Consider the following 26,365-nt stretch of genomic DNA (forward strand, 5'->3'; position numbering starts at 1 on the left):
TGCGACAAGGAATATATATGAGATTTGGGTAGTGAGTTGAGATAAAGCTTTTTTGTATATCAAAACATATTTGACCCTAATTGTAAAGAGCGCCATCTATTGAATAACTTACCAGTTGTTGGTGCTATTGAGGCTGAAACGGATTAGTGGATATTTGAAATAAAATGTGTGTTTAATGAACATAATATTTATATTTTCAAAGATAAAAGTTCACATCATACCATAAGGATTAGTTTATAAGCTATATTCGTATGCAACTAAATATTTGTTGATGATAGATTCATTTAAAATCAAAGATGGACATTGTAATAACATTGTGCTTTTGAACATCCTTTCTCGATCAAAGAAACTTCCTTTTGAAACCATGACACACTAGCTAGTGGACATTTAATAAATTGGAAATAAAAAGCTTTAGACGTTTGTAGTAATGATATACAATTTGATAAAAAAAAATGCCTGTATCAAGTCAGGAATATTACAGTTGTTTTCCATTCGTTCCGTAGATGGATTTAAGTCATGAATATTACAGTTGTTTTCCATTCGTTCCGTAGATGGATTTAAGTCAGGAATATTACAGTTGTTTTCCATTCGTTCTGTAGATGGGTTTAAGTCAGGCGTTTGATTAATGCACATTATATTGACCTCTACCATTTTGAATTTACAATTATATTTAACAATGATGACTGTTAATCATATAGTCTTAAGAGTTTACAATTTATGCAAAAGAGTTCTCATCGGTGTTTTGTTTAATCTATATAACCAATTTTATTATCAAAGACAAAAACGGTCACCAATGGAAATCCATATGGGTAAATGCAGCATCTCATTGAAAGCTGGCAAATATGAGTAATGATTTCCTTGTGTTCTTCGCTGTTATAAATTTAAAATGTTATTACTTACGTAGAGTTACCTTTAACCATGATGTTGCTAGAAAGAAAGATAATCATTTATATTCTTAAATCTATCTGATAAATTGTTTGTTATACAAGTAAGTATGTTATGATAACATGGATAACTAAAAAAGAAAAAGACAACTTTCTACAAAGACCACATGACTTAGAAGCTACCTTAATATACGCCATTCAACAATAACAAAAAAGGGATTCCGCATACATGTAGCAAACTACAATAATGTATAAAAGTTTCTGACACGGCAATTGTGTATTCAACCGAGAAAATTAACTACCCGTTCTACGTTCAAACCAATATATGGGCAAAACCTTATTAACAGCAACAAAAGACAACCACTGTAATACAGGTTTCTTTCGTCGGACTGATACATGCGGAATATGACGGGGTAAAACCTGTTTGCAAGTGTATAATACTTCCTTTACCTGGAAAAGTAGTGTTACATCAGAACAGTTGAAAAAAGACAAGACTTGTCATTACAAGTTTATCACAACTAACAAAAAGACATACAGTACTAATCTGAAAGTATTCACATCAATGTCTAGCAGACATTATTGCAAGTAGATTTATTAATATCAGTATGGTATGACTATACAGATTAAAAAAAGTATACATTTATATATTAGGTAGGATTTCGATCTAAACATGTTTTTGGTTAATTCAGATAAATTATTGAAAATCTTCCAAGTTGGCTTTTAATTTTCTAAAGACACATACTAAATTGCACTGTAAAACCATTGTTTATAAATAATCAAAAACGATATTTTATTATTTATTTTTTGAACAACCACTTCGTTTTAAAAAACAGTAATCTCAACACATTTCTAAGGTTTGTTTGATATTCAAATTCAAACTGAATATTATCATACAAATATTTAATTTGAGTTAATCATTTATTAATCTTAATCTTCATGTAGAAAACGAAATATATAACGACATATCTAGAACCAAATTTGTTTTGACTTAAACTTTCGCATGAACAGGTGTAATAATTTGAGTTTTTCTCCTTGTTGAAAGCCGTGAGAGAAAACACAAATGAAGGATTAAATGTAAATATCAAAAGTGGCGCCATAACATCAAATGATTAGACATTGTTTAATACAAAGAAAAATGATAAATAATTGTTATTTATATTAGATGATTTTAATCATTTGATTGTAGTATGAAATTACTTACGTAGAGTAATTTTTTTCCAAGAGGTTGCTATAACAAAAGAAAAAAAACAATCTGTCAAGGAGTTTTTGTTAGTTCTCTTCAAGACTGGATTGAATATATTAACTAAAACAATGGTATGAGTAGCATCCCTATAAGCAAGTAGCACATGTTTAAAATTAGGGATACAACAGTCAACTAACATAGTGAGTTATAATTTTAATTACTATAAAGACAAACAAAGCACATCAGTTAAAATAAAAGTCAAGGATACAAAATATCCCGTCACCAAAGCAACATATTGGCGAGAGATATAAGCAACGATTTACGCACAAAGAATATATATACAAATAAACTAAATAGAGTAAAGTTAAAAATTTACAAAGACAAATAAAAGAACACTTAAACACTAAAACACGTTATTAAGATGTTTTGAGAAGTTGGTCTTAGCATCTTTCGATAAACCCTTTTAGAAAAAGACGAGGTATTTCATTACATAAAACTGGTTTATTAAATATGAGCTCAGACACTGGTGACTTTTGATAAAGTCTGGGTAGTAGCTGTAAGCTCTTGACTACAGAATAAGTTGGGAAATGCATATCTCCTATATCAATATGTGAAGTTGATATTTCAAATTTAAATTACATGAAAAAGTAGAGGACGTTTGTGATTTGTTCTCAATTCAGGTCTGACGTACCATCCAATTTCAAACGTTTTATTAGTTTGAGGTTTATTTACACAAGATGTATACCAAATTCTGTAAAAAAGGTTTTATATCTATTTTTAAAAAAGTGAGCGCGGTTCTATTAAAGTTTGAAATGAAATCAAGTTTTGAGTCTACTTCCCCAAAAGAGTGTTGATGTCGATATCGTCTCATCAAAAAAATAAACTGTCAAATTGAAAGTTTGCAATAACGATTTTTAATGTTTGATATATTTTTGTTTATTTGTGTAGATAGTTAATGATATAGGATAAAATCTACAAATGTATATATAACAATACAATAGCTAGTTACACCAAAGGAACATCTTGGAAGCTTAGAAACTTAATACACTTTTATATATGTAATTCTTACGTTGTGTAACCTTAATCCATGATGTTGCTGAAAATAAATGTCTTTTTGATAAGAATATAAATGAAATTTAATGTTTAGAATAGTTTAAATAGGCAGGAACCTAACAATATAAAGCAATAAAACTATTTGACAAATAAACAGCGAACACAGCATTCTACTTGGACACAACGAATGTCTATAAATAATGAAAAGTGACAAAATATAAACTATCCGATGACAAATTCAAATAATAGTAAGCAAAAAAAAGGTTTAAAAAAACCACACCAAGTTATAACATACTTAGTCGCAAGACACTATGTTAGAAGCCACTTAGTCGCGGTACACTCAGTCAAAGAACACTAAGTTGACAAAGACACGTTATAGGAAATCAATATGATCAAATTATTACAGTTTGACTTATCATTTTGTTATAGTTTTTTAATAAGGTTTTTTAAACTTACTCTTACGACAGAAAACGAAAGAGGGAAACATTTTTTCAGAACAATTTAACTAGTAACAAATATGTTAGTTATGAAAAGCTTTACACTAATATTATATTCACTTACTTGTTGCTGTTGTTGCTACAGTAAAATTAAATGTTTGTTTATATAGCATCTTAAGAATGTGTAATCAAAGAGGGACAAAAGATAACAGAGGGACAGTCAAACTCATAAATCGAAAATAAACTGACAACGCCATGGCTAAAAATGAAAAAGACAAACAGACAAACAATAGTACACACGACACAACGTAGAAAAACTAAAGAATAAGTATCACGACCCCCCCAAAAAAAACTAGGGATGATCGCAGGTGCTCTGGAAGAGTAAGCAGATCCTTGCACCCGTCCTGTTGCTCATGTTATATCAAATCCGGTAAATAATCTAGTTTAAACATATATTACAACTGTTTTTTTTAAGTCTTTTATAGATCAAACGTAAAATATATGCTTAGTAATATTAATAGGATGTGTAATATAAGTTTTAGCTTTCTTTTTTCATGTTGTCGAAGGCTTATTTTTCTTTTTCCTATTACAAAATCGTTGAAGGGTAAATGATATTTCAAACCAAATAACAAAAGTTGTAATTTCGAACAAGACATGATAGATTACTGTGTACTTACTAGACTGGGCCGTAGAGGTTGTAACTGTAAGGGAAACAATTGTATTAATCATTTAATTTGAATAGTATGTTCTTAAAATAATAGAAGGAAGAATTGATTGGGTTGTTGTATGTAAATTATTGTTTATAAAAGCGCATATATCTTTATTTTGACACATTTAAATTATTACATCGGTATAAAGAAAGACATGTTAACATCGTGCACAATGAATATAAAATAAATACAGCGAAGGGAGAATAGCAATCTATCGAATGACAATTGTAATACCAAGGCCTGGCCGTGAAGACAAACACAATTATTTAAACACTTGATGTACGTTTATAGTATCTTACGAACAACGTTACGATTAAACATTACAGTTTTAACCAACCGTATGTCATAAAAAAGAGCCGTTATGTGACAAAAAGAGCCGTGTATACAAATGTGTAATGATACTCATCACCAACTAGTAAATTAAATCTAAGGCTTCGAATTCCTGTATGCTTACTTTACTCCAGGCATTATATGCAGTGTTCCACCGAGTTACACATATTAGAGACGGTGCTGAGCAGTCCTTCAAAAACTGTTAAACCCGTAACAATCCTTAACAGAATATGTCCTTATCCAGAAACAAGTATGTAATTGATTGTCGGTTGTCGTAATAACTACAAGCCATGGATATGACAGTTTCTTTTCTCTTATTTCTTTTATATAGTCTTACTATTTGCTATGTAAGATTTTTCAGGTTTTCTCCTTTTTTTTATTCAAATTGGAATTCGACAATTTGTTTATACTTTTTTATGATATGGAATTTGCTCATCATTAAAATAATTGGTATTCGATGGCTATTTCCTGAACCAAAGTTGACGATGATCTTCATTTTTCAAAAGTTCGAGTTGAAATATTCAAGAAAAGAAAGCATAAATTACAAATTGCTATAGAAATTGAAATAACACTTGATGTTTTTTTTTTAAATAAAGGAGTTTGTATCTTTAACAGTCAGTGAGGAAATAGTCATACGGGTAATACATTATCAGTAGATGCAACAAAGCGGTTACATAAGAAACAATTATATCAACTGGTCTTTCTTACCATATGTTTGGCAGTTTTTCCCTGTATATCTTGATGTACATTGACATGTATAACCGTTTGTTGTGCTCACGCACCACCCAGAATGCAGACATGGGTCAGGTTTACAATCTACAAATAATTATAGTTTTGTGGTTTATACTATATCTCAATGATTTCATTATACATTGCTATATATCGAACTTATTTGAATGTTGATAACTAAACATTGTAGGTGTTTTTGTCTATTCTTATTTCATGTGTGTAATAACTAGATAAAAACAAATATCGTTTTAAACGCATGTTTGAACGACAGTGAGTCTTTGTATGTCGTAGCTGATATCAATCTGAAATTTGTGTTTTAATAAATAGCAATTTGGTAGAAAACTCCGAAAATAATCCCTTTTTTTTTTGTGCTCCATCAAAAACAAATACACCTCATGCCAATGTGTTCAAATATGAAATTAGATATACAGCATTTGTTTTAAAATAAGATAGAACAAGTTCCGACATTCTTCTCAACACGTGGCAGATAATATTAATCGGTAAATAACAAACCCATTAGAAAGAAATGCTTTATAATTCATGGTTAAAGATAAGAATCAAATTGTAATATACAAAATAGCGTCATTTGTAATAGATTTTTGTTGCAATATAAAAAGTAAAGAATGGCCAACTTACGATCAACTACATCTGCAATTAGAGAAAACAATGTATAAAATGTAAGGTATGCACTGGAGCTGAATGATTTTCAGAATATTGTGTTATTTGTTCAAGGTGCAACAAGATTAGACCGAATCATGAGGTATAATTGAGAATGGAAATGGGGAATCTGTCAGAGACAACAACCCGACCACAGAGCAGACAACAGCAGAAGGTCACCAACAGGTCTTCAATGCAACGACAAATTCTCGCACCCGAAGGCGTCCTTCAGCTGGCCCCTAAACAAATATATACTAGTTCAGTGATAATGAACAACATACTAAACTCAGAATTGTACACAAGAAACTAAAAGTTAAAATAATACAAGACTAACAAAGGTCAGAGGCTCCTGACTTGGGACAGGCGCAAAAATGCGGCGGGGTTAAACATGTTTGTGAGATCTCAACTCTCCCCCTTTACCTCTAGCCAATGCAGAAAAGTAAACGCATAACAATACGCACATTAAAATTCAGTTCAAGAGAAGTTCGAGTCTGATGTCAGAAGATGTAACCAAAGAAAATAAACAAAATGACAAAAATAAATAAATAACATCAGACTACTAGCAGTTAACTGACATGGCAGCTCCAGACTTCAATTAAACTGATTGAAAAATCATGTCTTCATCATATGAATATCAGGCACAATCCTCCCCGGGAGGGGTTTAGTATCATACCATCATAACATATATGAGAAGAACATGACCCGTGTTATGACAACAACTTGTTTATTAATAATAAGTGTGTTTAGTTCCGATGTAAAGAGCCTATAAGTGAATCAATATTAACGCCAAAATATGCAATCTTTAATGACTTGGCTTAGTTAGTTTCTGAGGTGAATGCTGACATTTTTGTGCTTTATAAAGAATATTTCCATAAAATACTGGATGTGAAATACCTGAACTTATAAGAAGTCTGCATGTTGAGCTATATTTACGAATGATATCCTTATACAGATGATAAAATTTAGTAAATGTTTTAACTAGTTTGTGATAGAGAAAACCCTGGTGTAATAATTTTTCAGTAATACATAAATTTCTCTCGTTAAATTCTAAAACATTGTTACATACACGAGCGAATCGTACAAATTGAGATACATAAACACCGTACGACGGTGACAATTGAACGTCAACATCCAAAAATGAACAACCAACGATAGGAAATGAGAAATCATCTCTTTTATCATAAATTTTAGTATTAAGCTTTCCGTTAATGACATATATATATATATATATATATATATATCAAGATGGAGGAAAGGGCAGTGGTCATTGTTAGTATTAGCTACATATTTTTGAAAAATTATAACAAAAAGACACCATTAGTTTTAAGCTTATTTGCAATTTGGTCTTTTGTGGAGAGTTGACTCATTGGCGATAATGCTTTACCTTCTTTATTTGAATATCTCTATAATTTTGATCTTCAAAATACTTATGGACTTAAACTTGGATTTCTTTTAAAAAAATTTTTTTTACGATGTTGGTTTTCCTAATCATTATGGCCGTGATGTGGTTTAAATTTTTTTCTCGCATCTATCATAAAGACTTTCTACTTCATAAATATTTTATGTACAATTTTCGGAAGTTTCAAAAGTGATGGCAATTCCTTACATGACACGTACGATAAGTAGCGGTTCATCAATCTGAAAAGAATTCTAAAGCAATTAGAACGATATCCTATGTGTTTGATGACATTGTGAACTATACGTACTCTGACAAGAAGATCCTGCGTAACCTGCTGCACAAATGCATTTAAAACCGGAAGTAGATGTCTGACATGAGCCTCCATTTTGACAAGGTTTGGACACACAATCTGATAAAAAATATGTCAATTAAATATCTATGTTTGTAATTATTCATATAATTTATTGGATTTTATTCAAGTATGATACTAGTTCTTTTTCTATTATTTAACATCAAACTTGAAAGTCTAGCTGTTTAAGTAAGAAATACTTTCTTTAAAAGTTAAACAAAATAAACATATATATTTATTTACTTAATATATCATTACAAATGAAATTCGTATGTTACTCTTTAATGTAGATTGGGTGAGGTGTTTTAATCAAAGTCCATAGTATGTTTTTGAGAATTTGTCAAAATGTAGTTTACAAAACATAGTAAAAGGAATAGGTCATGGGGCGTTTTCCACTTTACAAGTTGTGCAAAATTGACAGATGTTGTATAGATTATGCATGGAAAACTCAATTTTCCAAACGGAAATACACCAAAGAAATTTGAAGAGAAAATATGAGAAGATAGCGCTAATAGTATGCTTTCAGATAAGAAAAAGAAGAAAATAGGGTCACGGAACTCGTTTTCTTGCTAAATAGTATAATAGGTAATTCTTAACACATTCTGTGGTAAAAGTAACTTTTTCAGAATTATCTGCCCTTCCATTTGCGTTTTTTCCTCTTATCAATTAAAATTGTAAAAATTTAATCAAACAACAATATTCTTTTTTGCTTTGTAAAAAACAGCCATGAATATGATTAAAAGTGTCATTTTCAAAATTAAAATGAATATTTTTAAAAATGAATTACCTACTTCTGTCGAAATTTGCACATTTTATTAAAGATCAAGACCTGTTTTCTATATTTCAAAATCCAAGATGGAGTAAGACACCCTAGCAACCTTAAGCTATGAAGATGTGTATGAAATTTATGAACAGCATAAATACATACTGTAGTACATGCAGATTTAAATATAAACAAACTAATTGATTTGTAAAAATGGCACCACAAATATTCATTAGAAAATTACAAAAGTCACGGAAAATTAACTCTTTCAACAAACGAAATTATTTAAATCACAATTTTTTTTCTTCTTATTTGGTAGATACTTACAATCAATAGCTGAAAATTGTAAAGAGAAAAGTAGAATATAGTTCCGGACTTTCAATCTATGAAACAAATCTTGTTTTTATCATTCAAATGATGTAAAAGTTTGTTTTATCAAAATATCTAGACAATAGTTATATTGAATTAACAAAGGTTCTGCGTGGATTGGCAAATACCCGCCACATCCCTTTTCTCAATTTTAAGAAACTGATTTTTTCTTCATTTTATAAACAAATAGCACACTCGTACGCATTCTCACTAAAAGGAGAACACATTGTTTTAAGTTTCCCCTTGGTATCGACTCCATCCATTCGTATTGCGGGTAACCATCATATTGTTTCTTTAATATTTCGTATGATCTATATTTGTTCTCTTCGTCATCAATATTTCCGTTTATGACTTATACTCATAGTTTTTTTTTCATTTTATCATTAAAACATCGACATTATTTAGTATAGATTAATACTATAATATGTAGTAATTTTACATCTTTATTTGTCATCTGATTTTATTATCATTATTCGTTTTCTTCTAAAAAAAATAATGTGTTTTGCTTATTTCTTTGCTGTTAAGACAAAAAAGGCAACATAAAAATACCGGTATGCAAAAATCAAAATCAATAAAGAGCAAAAAAATACGGGTTACAAATTTTAATCGAGGGAAACCTTCAACTTTAACAAAGAAAACAAAGGAACTACAGAAACACTCAAGTACAGCAAAGTAAAAGCCAACATTCATAGAAACAAACTATTTGATAACAGCTGCCATATTCCTGACTTGTACAGGACATTTAAAAGAAAACAAGTGGGTTGAATCTTGTTAAATGGCTAGCCAAACCTCCTACTTTATAAAATGTCTATAAATTTTTCGCTTACAATGATAACACTACGTGTCAGATTACTCCGTCTGTTTTTATTAATTTAAAGAACAATATACTGATTAAATAGTTCTCAAAGGTTTTCGGCGTATAATTTGAAGCGCGTTTCGTCAACATAACACTCACCAATGACGTGCAGATCAAAATAGTAAGATAGCCAAAGAAATATAAAGTTGAAGAGCATTCGGGATTTAAAATTCCAAATACGGCTGAGGCAATCTATGACTGGGAGAAGAACATCCATAGTGTTTCGAATGATTAATATGTAAACTTCCAGTTCAAGTTGGTTATCCTCAACTGCATGTAGGCCTTTTGTGTCTTATCATTTATCTCGTCACATTCGAAATTTCAATTAAGAAAATCCTGACTATTTCATTATTCTGTAATAATGGAAATTGTCAAATTGAACTTACATAATGTACAAGTTTTCCCTGTGTAACCAGGATCACACGTGCAATTGTATGATGGAGGCGTGTTTGTACATTTACCAAACACACATGGGTTGCTTTTACAGACTGAAATAATCAACATACGACGAATAAATATTGTTAAACAAAGAACAAATAAAATGTTCGTATATCATATCAGGGTTCTTATCTCTTTATATACATGTATCATTGTGTTCGTAAAATTAGCAAGTGAAATATTATGTTTCAAATTCGTATTGATGATTAGTCTAAAGTATAATGAAAAGTGAAAATCACGTATTCACAGTTTATGTCACTAGTATGCATTTTTACGATTAATAACGAGAACAATGAATATACTACCATTTCTGTCCCTATTAGACTTTATTAATTTTGTAAATTTGCACATGTCTAAAAACTATGCATATTCTATCTTTGTTTCAAATAATGAAATATTTTGCTCGAGAAATGTTTTATTCCTGTCAATTACCAAGGACAACATTTTACATGCTTGTTTTTTTTTTCATAAAAGAAAATAACAATTACTGTTAGTTAACAAACCAAATTTTCGCCCCATGCGTAAAAACTTTAGAAATCATCTAATGTTACCTCCAGTTTTATCAAATATTCTAAGGAAACACCAAATACAAAATGTTATATTGTTTTAAAAACACCCAAGATATATAAGTTTTTGACGGCAATGGAATTTAGAAATAATTATTTAAAACTGTTGATTTCAAGGGTGTTTTGTTCGACCCATTTCGTATGCAAGAGGATTCGATGTACTAAGATATTGTGGAAGATAATGTTCCTTCATCCAAGCATATCTTGGATGTGCAGGATGAAGGTCATTCTTAGAATATGAGCCTGAGGCTCGAAAGTAATAAATTAGCTTAACTTCTCTATGAGGGGTTAGGCTTACATGTAATATCTCTGTTTAAAGAAACAAACTATAACCACCATAGCTGGCCAGTGACCTTGACCCTAGTATATAAGCACCTGTTCCATAATAACTTGTCATAATTTAAAGCAAGTTTGTGTCGACCAAATATAAAACCCATTGGAAAAAGGGTGGGTCTGACTGAAAATCCCTAGGGTGGGAATTAATTACTTTCGAGCCTCAGGCTCATATTCTAAGAATGACCTTCATCCTGCACATCCAAGATATGCTTGGATGAAGGAACATTCTTATTCATATTTCGCCTTCGGTCTCAAGTAATAAATTAGCTTGTTTAAAGTGTAGACACAAACTAAAAACAATTTTTATAAATGCCAACATTTAATAAAGCATAGAAATCACAAGATCATCCAGTAACTACAACTGAAGAAAAGTGTTTTAGTACTGATATTATTCACTTTCCCTTTTATAGAACTTATAAAAAGTTTTATCATATGTCCAGACTAAGCTGTTGCCATAATGTCTTTAATAGAACATCCTGAAGCTAAATGCACTTATGAAGAGGTTCCTCTAAATGAGTAATCCTTAAAACCTCAGCTAAAATTAGAACTATCTCTAACTATCTAAACTTTACGAAAAGACTTAGATGAATTCTCTCACATATTTTGTACACAAAACATGATAAATCATTGTCTTAACAACACAAAGTTTTGGTTTATCAAAACCCTTGATCACCTCATTAGGTAGACTAACTAACAGATCTAGTATTTTTCAAAAACTCATGTATATGAAAAAATGAAGTGCCATGTCTCTGAATGAAAGACATAGAATGTAAATCTACAGCTGATAAAGATTGTACTTTGGCAGTTGTAGTCAAGGCAAATAAAGACACAAGTATAAAAGACAGTATTCAATGTAAAATCCTCTAATGAATATAAAGAACTCAAAAAGATAGCACTAAATTCATCTCCACAGTGAAAGAGTATCTTACTCTTCAATTGCAGATTCAGGCTTAAGCAACCTTTCACATATGCATGTAGTAAACAAACAAATTTAGTAACATCTACTTCTTAAAGGATCAAGTCTGTTTCAACATAAAACAAGTAAAATTCACATTAAACATGCTGAATATGAAAAGCTTGTGTTTTACAAAAAATTTCAATAATCAATAACATCCTTTTTAGATGGTGATAAGGAATTAGTTCTCTTTGAACACACCAAATAATGAAATTTCTCAAAAAATATTGATAATGCTTGATCATAGATGCATGATCTCCAAGATGAAGTGTAAATATATTTTACAAATGATTTTGAAATCTCCTGTTTATATTAAAGTGATTTCTGAATATAATACACACGTTTTTACCCTACCGCACAATCAACTCTTCAGGTGTTGGTTCACTTATATTTTTTACAATACACAGTTAAATCAAATCTCTTCCTAACGGAAAGGCATTCTTCAGTATGTAACATTGTTACTAACTTTTATGTTTAGCAGAACTTTTAACTGTCAAATAAATTAAAATTGGTCTCAGCAAAGAAAACCAACTCTGAGCAGACCAAAAGGAATAATCAAAAGAGCCTTCTGAACTTTATCACTAATAATTTTCTTTATAATTATCCCCAACAATGAAAAAGATGGGAAAATATAAGGTCTTAAATCTGACCATGAAAAGTACAAACATCTCTGAACGTAGCTTGTTGGTCAAAAGACAACGAATCAATTATCTACAGATATGAAAATGAAAACGTGATAACAACAAAACAAATATATCTTCTTTCAATTGCCATCCTGTTGAATCTGTAAATTTTTTAGACATATGATAAGCATCAAAATTTTCTTACCAGGAATATAAAGAGCTGTGATAAAAATGTTCTTTCTTGAACACCAAGCCCAAATAATGAAATATTTGTAGTAAGCATGTTTTAAAAGTGACAAAGAGGTTATACCTCCTATTGCATAATAAATGCTACTGAAATTGTATTTTCTGATTGTATAACTCTCTGTGCTAAAAATTTCTCTCCAAAAGAAAAATATAGCCAACAATTCTAAGAAATCTATATGAAATGAGCGCATGTTCTTAAAGAAGCTCCATCTACCAACAGAAACATTTTCTTCAAATTTGGATCCCAAATCCTTCTAATGAGGCATCTGGTCCAATCCAAAAACTTATTTGGATGGGTCTAAAAATCAATTCTTAATTTCTGATTTAAATTGTTAAAAATTTCACCTATAGATTGATGATAATAAACACTGTAACAACTATACAGTGTTTCAACATTATTTCTCGCCATGTTTCTGCAACATTCCCACAGATACTGCATTAAAAGCATGTGCCACAAGACCAATATATGATGCAAATCATCTATAATACAGTTACACAATTCTATTTAAGAAGAATTTCCCAAGGGAGATAATTTTACCATTTCTCATCTGTCATAAAAAACTTAAATAGCTCAGTATCAATAATGAGACAAAGGAAAACAATGTGATTCCAAGGAATGAGTACCAACTTCTCAAAATTTAATCTGAAGCACAGCTTATCAAGCATTTGCACCACTTCTTCTGTATTCACAATACAACCATCTAAATTCTGATCCATAATAAAAGAATCATCAATGTATAAACTATAGCATGTATATACTTCAAGTGACATTATTTCATAAAAATACATAGACAGGTTTTAAAACCTTAGTAAAAACTCTTGACGATGCAGAAGCCAATCCAAAACAAAGAACATAAATATCATATCAATGTCCTTTCCACATGAATCAGGAAATTGTGATATAATCATAAATGATACTTAAATATGCATCTGTGAGATCTATAGATGTTAGCTCTCTCTCTCTATATATATATAGATAACCATCCCTAAGAATTACATCTAAACAAAAGATAAATGGTCCTGCTCCAAATGCTGATTAGCCACAAGCTAAGTTTGTTTGAATTATTCAAATAGGTAACAGGCCTTGAAGACCCATCTTTCTTAGAAACTAAGAAAATATAGGAAATAAACTGATTTGCCAATGATCGATCAACCTCTTAAATAGCTCCCTTAGCTATCAATTTTTGGACTTCTGAAATTATTTCATCCTTATGAAAGGTGAAATGTATTATATTCAAATATGTGGTACATCACTAAAAATAATTTTATAACCATTTCTTATTAAATCTAATATCAATAGATCATTAGTAACATTTTCCAAATCATAGTATTTAAGTTATCTACTGTATATAGCAACTGGTTGAGAAATGTGACCTCTTTGAGATTCTCTGTTCCCTTTTTGGAAACCTCTCCCTCTCAATGAAGGGAGTTGCCTACTAGTATACGCCCTGTTGACCAACAGAGCCTCCACAGTTAAAAGACTGATATTGCCTTTCCCATAACAGCTGGGAGTAAAATAATTGCTAGACCTGGAACCTCTTCCAAGGAATCTAGAATTTGCTTTAGAATCTTTGTATAATCACCAAGTTTGCTTCATGCAATCATAACTAAAAACGTAATAAATCAACTATCACATCAGAATTACAAATAAGTTTTATCATCTAGATGTTTCTGAGCATCTCCTATGCGTTTAAATAGAAACCCATGGTCAAACAAACAAATAGAATTTTACAATAAAATCCTCAACAAAAGGGGTGATGATCAACCCCTTAATAAAGTATCTCTGGGTTTCCTGCATCTTTGAAACCACATAGTGGGCCTGTCGAGGCAGTGCCATTTCAATCTTGTTATTTATCCTAGACACACTAGGATTCTCACAGTTCTCAGGGTGATAGTATTACTCCTCAATGAACATGATATTTTCCTGATTTGATATTTACTGACATGGTAGTATTAATAACAGTCACAGAAAGTCCAGAAGAAAACTTAGACACAGTTTTCTGCCTTTTTAAACAATTTTGGGATTTTCCAAGCAAAATCATGATTAAACTGTTCAACAAACAGGATGAGATAATGGACCATTAATCTCACTAAGAGAAGCCTTAAAGGCTTCTGAAAACCTTAATGCAGGATCAAAAGACGTATCAAAATTCAGTTCCGGCTGGACTATCATCAGCCATGGCACAAACTCCAAAAGGAGGTACATGAATAGTATCATCACAGTAGTTCAGATCAAAATTAGAACTAAATCTTCATAAAAGTATGCCTCTAATGGCAAAATTCGAATAAAGCAGCAGGTTTCTCTACAAACTCTGCTTGAGTTATAGGCAAAGAAACTGTCTCAAACCTCATGATTCATACATGTTCTTTACTACATTAATAATAATGAGTCAATGCATCAATATGTATTGCACAAACCTATCTTGAGAAAAATTCACAAACCAAGTAGATTTTGAAGCTATACAAGTATCACTAGATTTTAAAAACTTACTTTTGACTCGTTCTGTTGCTTTGTCAATTATTTCCAATTGCAATGCCATTATGATCTTTTATAAAACTACTAGGTTTTATAACTGTTTAAGAAGAGGATTTATTCAAAATACCTCGTTTTCCTATTAAATTTATCATCTTTAATTTCTAAAACAACTCAGAGGTGATGAAAATCATAGCCATCACCCTTGTTAGTGTAAACATAATTCTAAACATCTTGCAAAAGCAATACATTTGCATAATCAAATTCAGCCATTGTAATAAAATAATGTGTACCTGTGCAGGTAAAACACGTGTAAATTCTGAAGAGTACTCACAATCTTCAGGTGAATAGAAATACTTTTAAATATCTACCTGTTTAACAAACAGGAGCAAATGTGCTGTACATCGTACTAAGGCAAATACTTATTAATGAATATATATAAAATTGTCATACATCGTAGACAATAAAAATTTTAATTAATTTCCATTGACACTTGTCATACATCGTAGACAAGAATTTTTTAAATTCATTTCCATCAACACTTGTCATACATCGTAGACAATTGAGGAATTATTATTTCTAATTAACAAAATAACATTAGAACTTGTCGTAAATCGTAGACAAGTTAAATGTAACTTTAGTAACTTTCCCCTAAATCTTAGATAAAAATAAAATAACTAAAAAGAATTCAAGTGAAGTGTTCACTTCACACCCTCTAGAAAAATAATGACAAGTTATTATGGAACAGGTGCTTATATACTAGGGTCAAGGTCACTGGCCAGCTATGGTGGTTATAGTTTGTTTCTTTAAACAGAGATATTACATGTAAGCTTCACCCCTCATACAGAAGTTAAGCTAATTTATTACTTGAGACCGAAGACGAAATATGAATAAGAATTTCAAAATTTAAAATAAACCGGCTAATTTGATTCCACTGCGGACGTGTTTATGGAACACCGTCAACACGATATTATCAAAGATGTATACTAGTGTTCAAACATTAATTTATGATAATTATCTGGTTTGTTTCAGCAAATTTAAACATTTAAGGAATGACTGTAATATTTTTTCTGTCTATGAAGAAATAACATAACAAATTTAGTGCACACTGAATAACGCGCGTAGCGGGTAATTTACAGTGTGCACCACATTTTTTATGTTATTTCGAATAGACAGAAAAAATATTATAGTCATTTCTTATAATTTAATTCTAAATTCCATTTTAAACCGTAGAAAACCATGAAAAAAACGTTGATGACGTCACGGTCACATGACTAAATTATGTCTATGGGCTCATAAAAAAATAACGTCAGCCAATCAGAAGACGCGTTACATCCAAAATCAAATTATTTAGATATAACTTCGTCCTTTCTTCTCTTTTTATCAACTCTCTGTCATACACCTAGACTAAATCATAAGAATTGCAAGTTTTTCGATTAAGAGGTGCAAAAGAAAAAGGGTTTTAAAATTTACACCCTAGAGGAAAAAAAACTTAAGATAGAAACAAATAATGGGACGATCTCGTGAATACAACAACAATCCCCAATTGCAATGTTAAAATTTCTTAAAATGGTTTTACATTATCACATTTTTTTAATTGTTAAAGCAGTAGATAATAAGTACTTACAATCGGGAGCTGCAATGAAAACACTCAATACATGTACGATTTTTTATTTATAAAATGCATTCAACAAATTGTATGTTAGAAAACACTAGTCAACTTTTTTCAAGAAATGAATTCGTTCAAAAATCACAAATCTACTCAAAAGCTAGTCATTTTTTTCAATAATTTAAAACACAGTTCTCCTTCAGATATATACACATGGGAAAAAGTATTGCAACACCAAATTGTAATTCAAATTAAAAAAAACACTCTTTATTTTTTTGGTAGATAATTTGTTATAACTAATTAAACATTATTTAAATATCACCTGAGTTTAATCAATAAATATCGACTTGATAAGTTCTTCTCTGCACATGCAGCTACTGTACTCGTAAACAATAAAACACATGTTGTATCCTCATTGTTTTCAACACTTTAAATGACCAAGTTTATAAAGTTATGTGATTGACACCTTGTAATTGGTCATCCACAACTCATAACTGCAGCAAGATGACAGACAATCAGCATTAGAGAAGCAAGTATGTCGCTGTGACAATTGCACGCTTCCGGTTTTCGTGCAATAAGACCATTTCGGGGACCATTGTCTACAGACAGACACACAGTTGTCCGTATTCAATATAGTGCAGAGCTCGCCAAAATTGGAAATTAACATCATGGAGGAAGATTCATTGTTCCAATGGATTTCGGTTTATCTTCCTTGGCCCGATCGTAGCCCGAATTTGAAACATATCGAACATATATGGGATACTATTGGGCGTAAAATGCACGAAAGGACACCCCAGTTCAAACACGTCATGAAATAAACTATACTCTTCGTCAGGATAGGTTGCTGGTACCTTGGCAACAAATTAGTCTACTTATGACAGGGATCAGAAGACGTTTAGATGCGGTTATCCATTTGAATGGAGACTGCGCACAAAGTACTAATTCTTTGGCGTATAATGGTCAGCCATGATGTGAACAATCATCTGGAGAGAAATTTTGAAATGTCTGACATTGTAAAGTTTGACTACAGTAAAAGTTGTAAAATGCATTGTTTTGTACAAAAAACACTTCATTTCATTATAAAACTTTTGGTTAGATAAAACATTTTTTTTCATACATTTTTTGTTCGTTTTAATGCCGATGTTATCATTAACTACGTTTCAATATTATTTTACAAATATATTATCATATTCCATCCAAAACATGAGGTTGATTTTTTAAGTTTTAAAAAATCAAGGTGTTGCAATACTTTTTCCATGTGTATATATTTTTTTTATAATTTACAGGGTACGTCTGCATTTCAATTCAAATTAAGAGATTGTATGTCTGTAATCCAGTGGTATCAACATAAAATTAAACATTATCTTATACTTTGCCAAATGAATATTTGACTACACTTTTTCAAAAAATAATAACAAAAGTATGGGTCACCGTACTAATTTTCAAGCTACGAGTCGTTTAAAATTGCCCAAATTTGCTTTATCTGTTCATTGGAAAACACATTTTTTGGCATAAAAAGAATTGAGATAAAATTTTGAAATAAAATTTGAGATTACAGGTTTAATATTGGTTTTAAGAAAATAAAAATAAAATGGTGTCACCGACCTCGTTTTCTTCCTACAGTAAATATTTAAAATTCCCCTACAACTCCAGTATAATTGTTCTACTAAAAGATTTTAAGCTTAAAAAGATAAGTTGAAAATGCTCAAATTATTCTGAGTATTATTTGGTATTTTTTTTAAACTTTTAGATAATGAAACACATCACTAATATGTTTTTAGTATAGACAGTCTAACCAATAAGTTGTAAGTCTGTCTCGAAATTTGAAGATTTTGGAAAAGCATTAGACCGATTTTGTACTGTGAATCTGGAATCCACGATGGCAGTACACCATGAATATACCTTTAATTATCTATTCCAACAGTACCAGATTTGGTTTAATTTAAAAAGCATCGTCACTGACTATAATTGATATATAGACTTAAAGTAAGAAACATAAATCCGTACCAATTTCACAGTGAAATCCAGTATAACCTAGTGGACATGTGCATCTAAAACTTATACGGTCATTTGTGCAATTTCCACCATGTTGGCAAGTAAATGTGTGTTGTGAACAGTCTGCAAAGAATCAACATTTAAACAAAAATACGTTAGCAAATAAAAACAACAGTCGTATACCGCTGTTCAAAACTCATAAATCGATAGAGAAAAAACAAATCTGGGTTACAAAATAAAACTGAGGGAAACGTATCAAATATAAGAGACATTAGAGACATAACACCGAAATGTAACAGACACAGACACGAACTTTAAAGAAACAATTGCCATTGTTATGACTTTGTACAGGGCATTTTATGAAAAAAATGGTGGGTTGAAACTGGTTTTGTGGCATGTCAAACCTCCCGCTTTAATGGTAGTGTTAATTATATCATTAAAATGTCAACATAACACGATAGGGTTACAATAAATAAACAGATAAATGGGAGAAACTATAGGACATAGAAACAAACAAATAATAACCAACAAAAGGTAACAGATTAAAACATATTCTTATACGCCAGACACGCGCTACGTCCACACAAAACTATGCTCAGATGTAAAATGTTTGAAAGCAATAACAACTACAAAGTTGAAGATCGCCGAGGACAAAAATTCCAAAAAGTGGTGATGCCTGTGTTATCCGTCTGTGACAACAACATCATTATTATCAAGAATAATGCATAATTTTGCAAACAGTAAATTTTATAAAATGACTATATAATATATATCTATATATATATATATATATGATTAAACTGAAGTGGAGACTAGCTATAGAATAAAAACGAATACATTACAAAATCACAGCCCTGTTAGCCATAGTCAATACAACGTCAAAAGTGACGTCATATTTAATTTCTAACACATGTTAAAAGCATTTAGAAAGAATTTTGATGAAATTCAAGATTAAATTAGTATGACTTATCTAACTATATTAATAACAGTGGAAATTATAATACTAATTAATATTTAATTGTAGTAGGAATTAGAAAATTAATTGTATTTTCTAGCTTCGTGGGTGGTCCTTTTGATCAAACTACAAATAAAATATATCGTGTAAATTTCGTTGATCCAAAACGATCATAAACTCGACAATCTAATCATATGGTTATCTTAAATATTCTTTCTCTGTTGCAAAATATCAAATACAAAATATTATACAAAAAACTACAAAGGTTTTTTTTCTGTAAAATAGCTGTTTTATAAAACATAACAAAGTTGTAGTTCCTGCTTTATAGTGAATTGTAACAAGTAACATTTTCTCGTACATATTGTAAAAATTACAAATTCCAATATGTGTAATGAAGATCTACGATAAACCTTTGAATGACCATCACATTTCATATTTGGGAAATTAAACCGTATTCAAAAATATGTAAGCTTTCAAACAAAAAAATTATTCTGTGCAAAAAATAGCCAAATACACTGAGGGACATGAGATTGCTTTTGTATTAACATAGTAGTATAATGTATTCATTGGACCATCTTTGAATTATTAAATTGTCATTTAAACTTCCAAATGTCAGAATACTCCTGTTTCTTTCCTATAAAATTCAAATTAACTTTACCTGCACCCCGATTGTGAAGGAAAGTCAATGACATGAATATAAAATCGTGTATAATGTTCCTTTATAACTTTTTATAGGAAAAAAAAACAAAGTAAATATATAGTATGCAAAGAACAAAATACAAGTCGTGAAAATTTTGAAGAAGTTGTATTATCGGCTTACCTATAGTTGTTAAGTTCTGTGTCCCTTATGGAGAGTTGTCTCATTTGCAATCAGACCACATCGTCATTTTTTTATATTACTTTTTTAAAGACATAAACAATGGTGTTTTAGGAAAAAATGCTTAGTCAAGAAGGAAAATGTATCTCATTTTTGTTCTTAAGACATGTTGCTATCAAATAAATTGACGCCCTTGATAGAGAATTGTTTAATTATATATATGTATATAAATGTTCCAGAAGTTGTTATCAATGCAATATATCTACTTTGAATTACTAGATTTTATGTGTTATTAATATTTCGAACGAATCTTTAACGTCAGATTGTATAAATGCATATAAAAGTACTCACAATCAATTTCTGAAATATTCAAAATAATTAAAACTTGTGTTAGATTTAGATGTTAAATTAAGAGGCACTGATTATCATGCGCTGTGTAACACAAAACACTAATATAGTGGATTGATGTATGTTTTGTTATATTCATTCTGCACGTTTTTTGTGTGCTTCATTGTTAAATATTTTGTAAGATGTTAGAGATTGTTTTGCAATAAAGTTGAATTACACAGATTGTTAGTATATATAGAAATAATTTTGTGTAATAATAAGAGAACATCAAATTCTTAAACCCAATAAAATCGTTTGAATCCTTATTTCATAATCCATACATAAAAGAGGGAAAATAAAGATATGTTAACTGTTACAGAAGACAACAATAAAGGTATGTTTTGTTCCATGTCTACTTTTATCACTTTACAGACATTTTCTCACGATTTTCTGGAATTAAAAATATTATGATATATTGAAAATCTTAAAGAACAATTTGTGTCATAAAATTGTTAATCATTAAAGAGTCTTTTCGACACTTGTTCAATATAAGATTTGAGAACACTCAGTTGTTTAGACACAGCTAACATTATATAAACTGGGCGTTACTAGTTAAATCTATGTCTGTCACGTAGCACATCACATGTTTAGGTTTGTTAAAAGCCTTTCTAATTTAGAAAAAAAGAAAAACGCAACAGCTGCATACAAAAATAATATAAAACATGCTAAACTTACGCTGAGAACACGTTGGACCTTCGTAACCAGTATAACATACACACGAAAATTGTGTTGCACCATTCACACATCTGCCGTGTACGCATGGTTGTTTTGAACAACCTAGAAAATAAATAAATTCAAACAATAACAACACGTCACATTATCAATACAATTGTATATATATTTTGCAAAATGATGATCTGTATGAAATGAATTTTGATTTATTTTCCGATATATTTCAACTAAGTTTAGGATAGAATAAGTGTTATTCAATCTTAAATAATATAAGCTAAAATCAAACGCCAACATTGACAAAGACTCTTTCTTTTTAAATAATATCAGAAATAGTTGTGCTGTGTTTAAATTATTATTTCAACATTTCTTAAATTTTATTTAAATTAGTATTGTTTGACACGATATTGTCAGTATACTATTTCTGTTGAGTTTTGAATGACATATACGTATACCCTTTCTGTTTTATTTCTTAAATGGTTATCGTATGGTCTTAATGGAAGACAAATAAACAAACTTCTATATGAAACACGGTAAGAAACGGAAACTTGTACATGACGATACAATATTGTATAAAACTTATACTTACGATTTAGCACTAAAAGTAAAGATTTAAATTAATGTAAATATATGTAATATATCATGTATATGTATACGTTATACAGTAAAGACATGCCTTTACATATTTATTTATGCAACATTTACTCATTTCGCTAGCATTATCATATAATAATCATGTACTGCCTGGTGTTACGTCAATTTTTAAATGACTGTATGATGTAAAAATAGATATGATAGGAACCAGTCTGATAAGTTTGTCTGGTAAAATATTTAAATGCCTATTTTAATGTTTATGGAAATTGACGAAATAAGCATCTGGTGTACATTGTTTTTAACAACGATGATATTTCCCAAAGACACACCAATAAAAATATGTACCACACGCGTACAGCGTCCTAATTTGATATGCCTAAAAGAAACCTTACATGGACAATTGACTTTACAATATGTCAGGGTGTGGTCATACCGAATCGCAAATAGACCTTTTGAAAATTTTAAGGAGAATATCAGTTATGTTATGACTTTGAACAAAACATTGACATGTGGCTTAGTTTAATGCCGATGTTTTACTAGTTAGATTTGATTTTCTATTTTTTTGTGTTTTATCGCCTTTTTTAAGCATGCTTTTGATTATTTCGTGGCGGTTAGATTTTATTATTTGAGGAAGTTCCTGGAAAAAAACACTGACCTTCGAAAGTTAAACTGACAATCCTAGTCAATTAATGGATTCGAGTGCACCCACACGAACGGGATTAGAACACACAACCTCAGTGTTGACTAGCTAGTGATTACTGTAGTAACAAATTAGACCACTCGGCCACCGATGTCCTAGAAATATTAGATGAAGGGTATATAGTTTTACTTACGGGTATCACAATTTGTTCCTTCATAACCAGGATCACATGCACATGTATATCCTGCGATGTTATTAGAACACATTCCATGTATACAAGGATTGGCAGCACAGTCTAGGGTAAAATGGAATTTGGAAATATTTAAATGTTAGTAATCAGAACATGTGTATTATTCATTAACATTTTGTTTTTATTATAAACGAATAAAATCTAAATTTTACATGCTTGCTAAACTTTTTATTTAAACTAAACTGTGTTCTCTCTTAAACAATATAGTATTTTTTTATAAATTTGCAAGATACTTCATGGAATCAGCTATGCAAAACCCAACAAAATATTCTTCAGAGTCTTTTTTATGTAAATTCCTTTTTGATAGTACTAGAAACTGTGCGTTTCACTTCATGCTCCTTTCAACTGTTAACAAAGTGCAATACAAAATCGTTCTATGAATACCAATGTTATAAAAACAATGACATTTTTTTCAGAACTTTGAATTAGTATAATTTGCTACGGCAAACTAAGGCAACAGTAGTTTAACAATGATAATATCAAAATCAATTAGGAAAGACACTTCAAGCTCAAAATATACTATTGAGTTTAACGCTGTTCACTACTCTGTTTTAAAATAACAAGCTTTTTAAAAGACTGTCACAAATTGTTAATATATAAACAAAGAAAAGGAACACATAAATCAGTAAAAATTATGTCCATGTGTTCTTTCTTGGTATATGCTGAACGGAAATTATTGCGAGAGAGATTTTTTCATACATTTAGCATTGGTACTTTTTTTATTCAAAACTATGCAAAAATAACAATGTTTCCTAAAATTTTCAAATATTGCCTTTTGAAAATATGTTATAAAATTATGAAAAGAAGAATAAGGGCTAGCGGGAAACTTTTTAAAGGCAATACATGTATAAAACTATGGATTTTTCATATCTGGTATTTTTAACTGAAATTATGGCGAGAGAGATTTTTTCATACATTTAGGATTGGTACTTTTTTCCTTAAAAACTATGTAAAAATAACAAGGATTCCTAAAATTTTCAAATATTGCCTTTTAAAAATATGTTATAAAATTATGAAAAGAAGAGTAAGGGCTAGCGGGGAAACTTTTTAAAGGCAATACATGTATAAAACGACCTACAACAGGAGCAAACAACTTTAAAGTTAATTATCATATACTTACAGTCAACAACTGCAAAAAAGAAAATACGTTGTTGAAATAACTGACACATATAAAAATGACGGTAAGAATCAATGACATGAATCTTAACATCAAACAAAGTCTGAAAGCATCATCATTCATCACTAAATCACGTTATAAACATTTTACTGACAAAGTTGCTGAATTGGTATTGTAGAGGTTGATTATAACGAATGTTAAATATTTTTGTGTTTAGTCATGGTGTTGTCCGTTTATTTTTGATCTATGAGTTTTACTGTCCCTCACTTATCTTTCGCCCTTTTTTTGTTACCCACTATTAGGAGGATCAAAAGTAAAATGAATAGGAAAATAGGAAATATTACATTAACATGATTAATGACAATGTATAAGTTTTTTACCAACAACATATCATATTCGTGACAAACAGCTGCATGCGAAACAATGCATTTGTGGTATCATCGCAATATCGCCTTCCCTAAGTAAAGCTCCAATACCATTCGGCCTACTTGTCACCCTTATTATTATGTATATTAATATAGTTTTCGTAGTCCAGTCGATGCCTTTCTTTTTGTCCTTCATCAGAGATTGTAGATCAATAGACGGTGTAGTAAAGTATGTACTAAACATTGTTTCACTAGTTTATACTTGAAATACTAATGGGCGCTTATTTTTTGGTGATTTGTTGTAAGGGTTTTTTTTTATTGATGATGCGTAAATACCTTGGTTACAAGTTGATCCAGTATACCCATTGTGGCAATGACATACAAACGCACTTCGTGTATTGATACATTTTCCTTTTCCATTACACGGATCAGGGAAACAATCTGTTTAATATAATATGTTCAAAATATATAGCTAGTCTCCAGTTTACATATTTATAAGGTATACAAGAGCACATTACAACACAAATGTAACAAACTGAAGAAATAAGAAAAATAAGAAGACGAACTAAAACAAAGACAGTAAAAGTTTAAAAGTTTCAAGGTCGTTTCATTTTCTACCGTTTAAGTGTTATTAGTACATTTTCTTAACGTCTATTTCACAGCATAAATTGGTTGACATGTTTAAGCATCAGGTACAAATAAACTCCTAATAGACTAATTTGTGTATATACGCCGACGCGCGTTTCGTCTACAAAAGACTCATAATGACGCTCGAATCCAAAAAAGTTAAAAAGGCCAAATAAAGTACGAAGTTGAAGAGCATTGAGGACCAAAATTTCTAAAAGTTTTGCCAAATTCAGCTAAGGTAATCCATGTCTGAGGTAGAAAAGCCTTAGTATTTCAAAAATTCAATATTTATAAACAGTTTATTTATAAATGTAACCATATCAATGATAAAATAGACAGTCAAATTGGTTATAGCAATACATGACAATACGGATTAATTGAAGGGTTTCTCCATATATCAACAAATCTTCAAAGATACAAGGCTTTTATACACCAGACACATAATTCTTCTACATTAGACTTACGACTCAAATCAAGCACGAATGTCAAGAGCATTAAAAAACCAAAAATTATTAAACGTTGCGATAACCGTTGTTTTGGTACTTCAGACTGAAATCAAAGCCGTTAAATCTGACATTGTGACTCGATCCGTCTCTGAAGTTTTATACGTATTAAACTTGAATAATAACATTACATTAGATATGTAGCTGCGACCTACCACCGGATGTGCAATGTTCTCTCTACGTGGAAGACCCATTTATAGCCTTCGGCTGTTATCGGTCGGGTTGTTGTCCTTTTAAAATGTTCCCCATATCTATTCTCAATTTTATTCAAACGAAAATCATGAAATTTCATTTTTGTTAACAGTTTGTTTTTTAATAGACAATTTATATACTTGCATTATCAATATTACCATCATTTGGATCATAATAAAGGGTTATTGTGTAATTTTGGGGAATATTGTCCCGAGTAGAATTTTATATTGCACGAGCTTGCGAGTGCAATATAAAATTCTACGACGGACAATATTCCCCAAAATTCATG

The 26,365-nt window shown here is 30.4% G+C and overlaps 2 protein-coding genes across 2 annotated transcripts in view; both read right to left on the reverse strand.

Moving 5' to 3' along the window:
- Positions 1 to 59: 59 nt before the first annotated feature.
- On the reverse strand, positions 60 to 18,264 carry LOC143056181 (uncharacterized). The gene is made up of 12 exons (XM_076229264.1): positions 18,250 to 18,264; positions 16,984 to 16,992; positions 10,102 to 10,207; positions 7,690 to 7,791; positions 5,963 to 5,974; positions 5,306 to 5,413; positions 4,235 to 4,258; positions 3,682 to 3,696; positions 3,137 to 3,163; positions 2,086 to 2,112; positions 901 to 927; positions 60 to 133 (listed from the first exon to the last, which is right to left on the reverse strand). The coding sequence occupies exons 1-12, from the start codon at positions 18,262 to 18,264 to the stop codon at positions 60 to 62; spliced, it is 546 nt and encodes a 181-aa protein (XP_076085379.1).
- A 694-nt stretch (positions 18,265 to 18,958) lies between these two features.
- LOC143057661 (uncharacterized) overlaps positions 18,959 to 26,365 on the reverse strand; it is a 31,116-nt gene continuing 23,709 nt past the window's right edge. Inside the window, exons 9-12 of the mRNA XM_076231018.1 lie at positions 25,083 to 25,195; positions 23,212 to 23,317; positions 21,782 to 21,896; positions 18,959 to 19,083 (exon numbers count right to left, since the gene is read on the reverse strand). Of these exons, the coding sequence (XP_076087133.1) occupies positions 25,183 to 25,195 (13 nt within the window). The 3' untranslated portion in view covers positions 18,959 to 19,083; positions 21,782 to 21,896; positions 23,212 to 23,317; positions 25,083 to 25,182. The remainder of the gene's footprint in view (positions 19,084 to 21,781; positions 21,897 to 23,211; positions 23,318 to 25,082; positions 25,196 to 26,365) is intronic.

Source organism: Mytilus galloprovincialis, chromosome 13 (assembly GCF_965363235.1).
Source record: "Mytilus galloprovincialis chromosome 13, xbMytGall1.hap1.1, whole genome shotgun sequence".
NCBI classification, from domain to species: domain Eukaryota; kingdom Metazoa; phylum Mollusca; class Bivalvia; order Mytilida; family Mytilidae; genus Mytilus; species Mytilus galloprovincialis.

What these genes read in the sequence shown, in the direction of transcription:
- LOC143056181 (XM_076229264.1), bottom strand. An exon ending in AAAACTTGTACATTATGTAA is followed by an intron (nt 7,792 to 10,101) that starts GTTCAATTTGAC and finishes ATTTTTTATCAG; the next exon opens with ATTGTGTGTCCAAACCTTGT. An exon ending in ATGGTTAAAGGTAACTCTAC is followed by an intron (nt 134 to 900) that starts GTAAGTAATAAC and finishes AATCCGTTTCAG; the next exon opens with CCTCAATAGCACCAACAACT.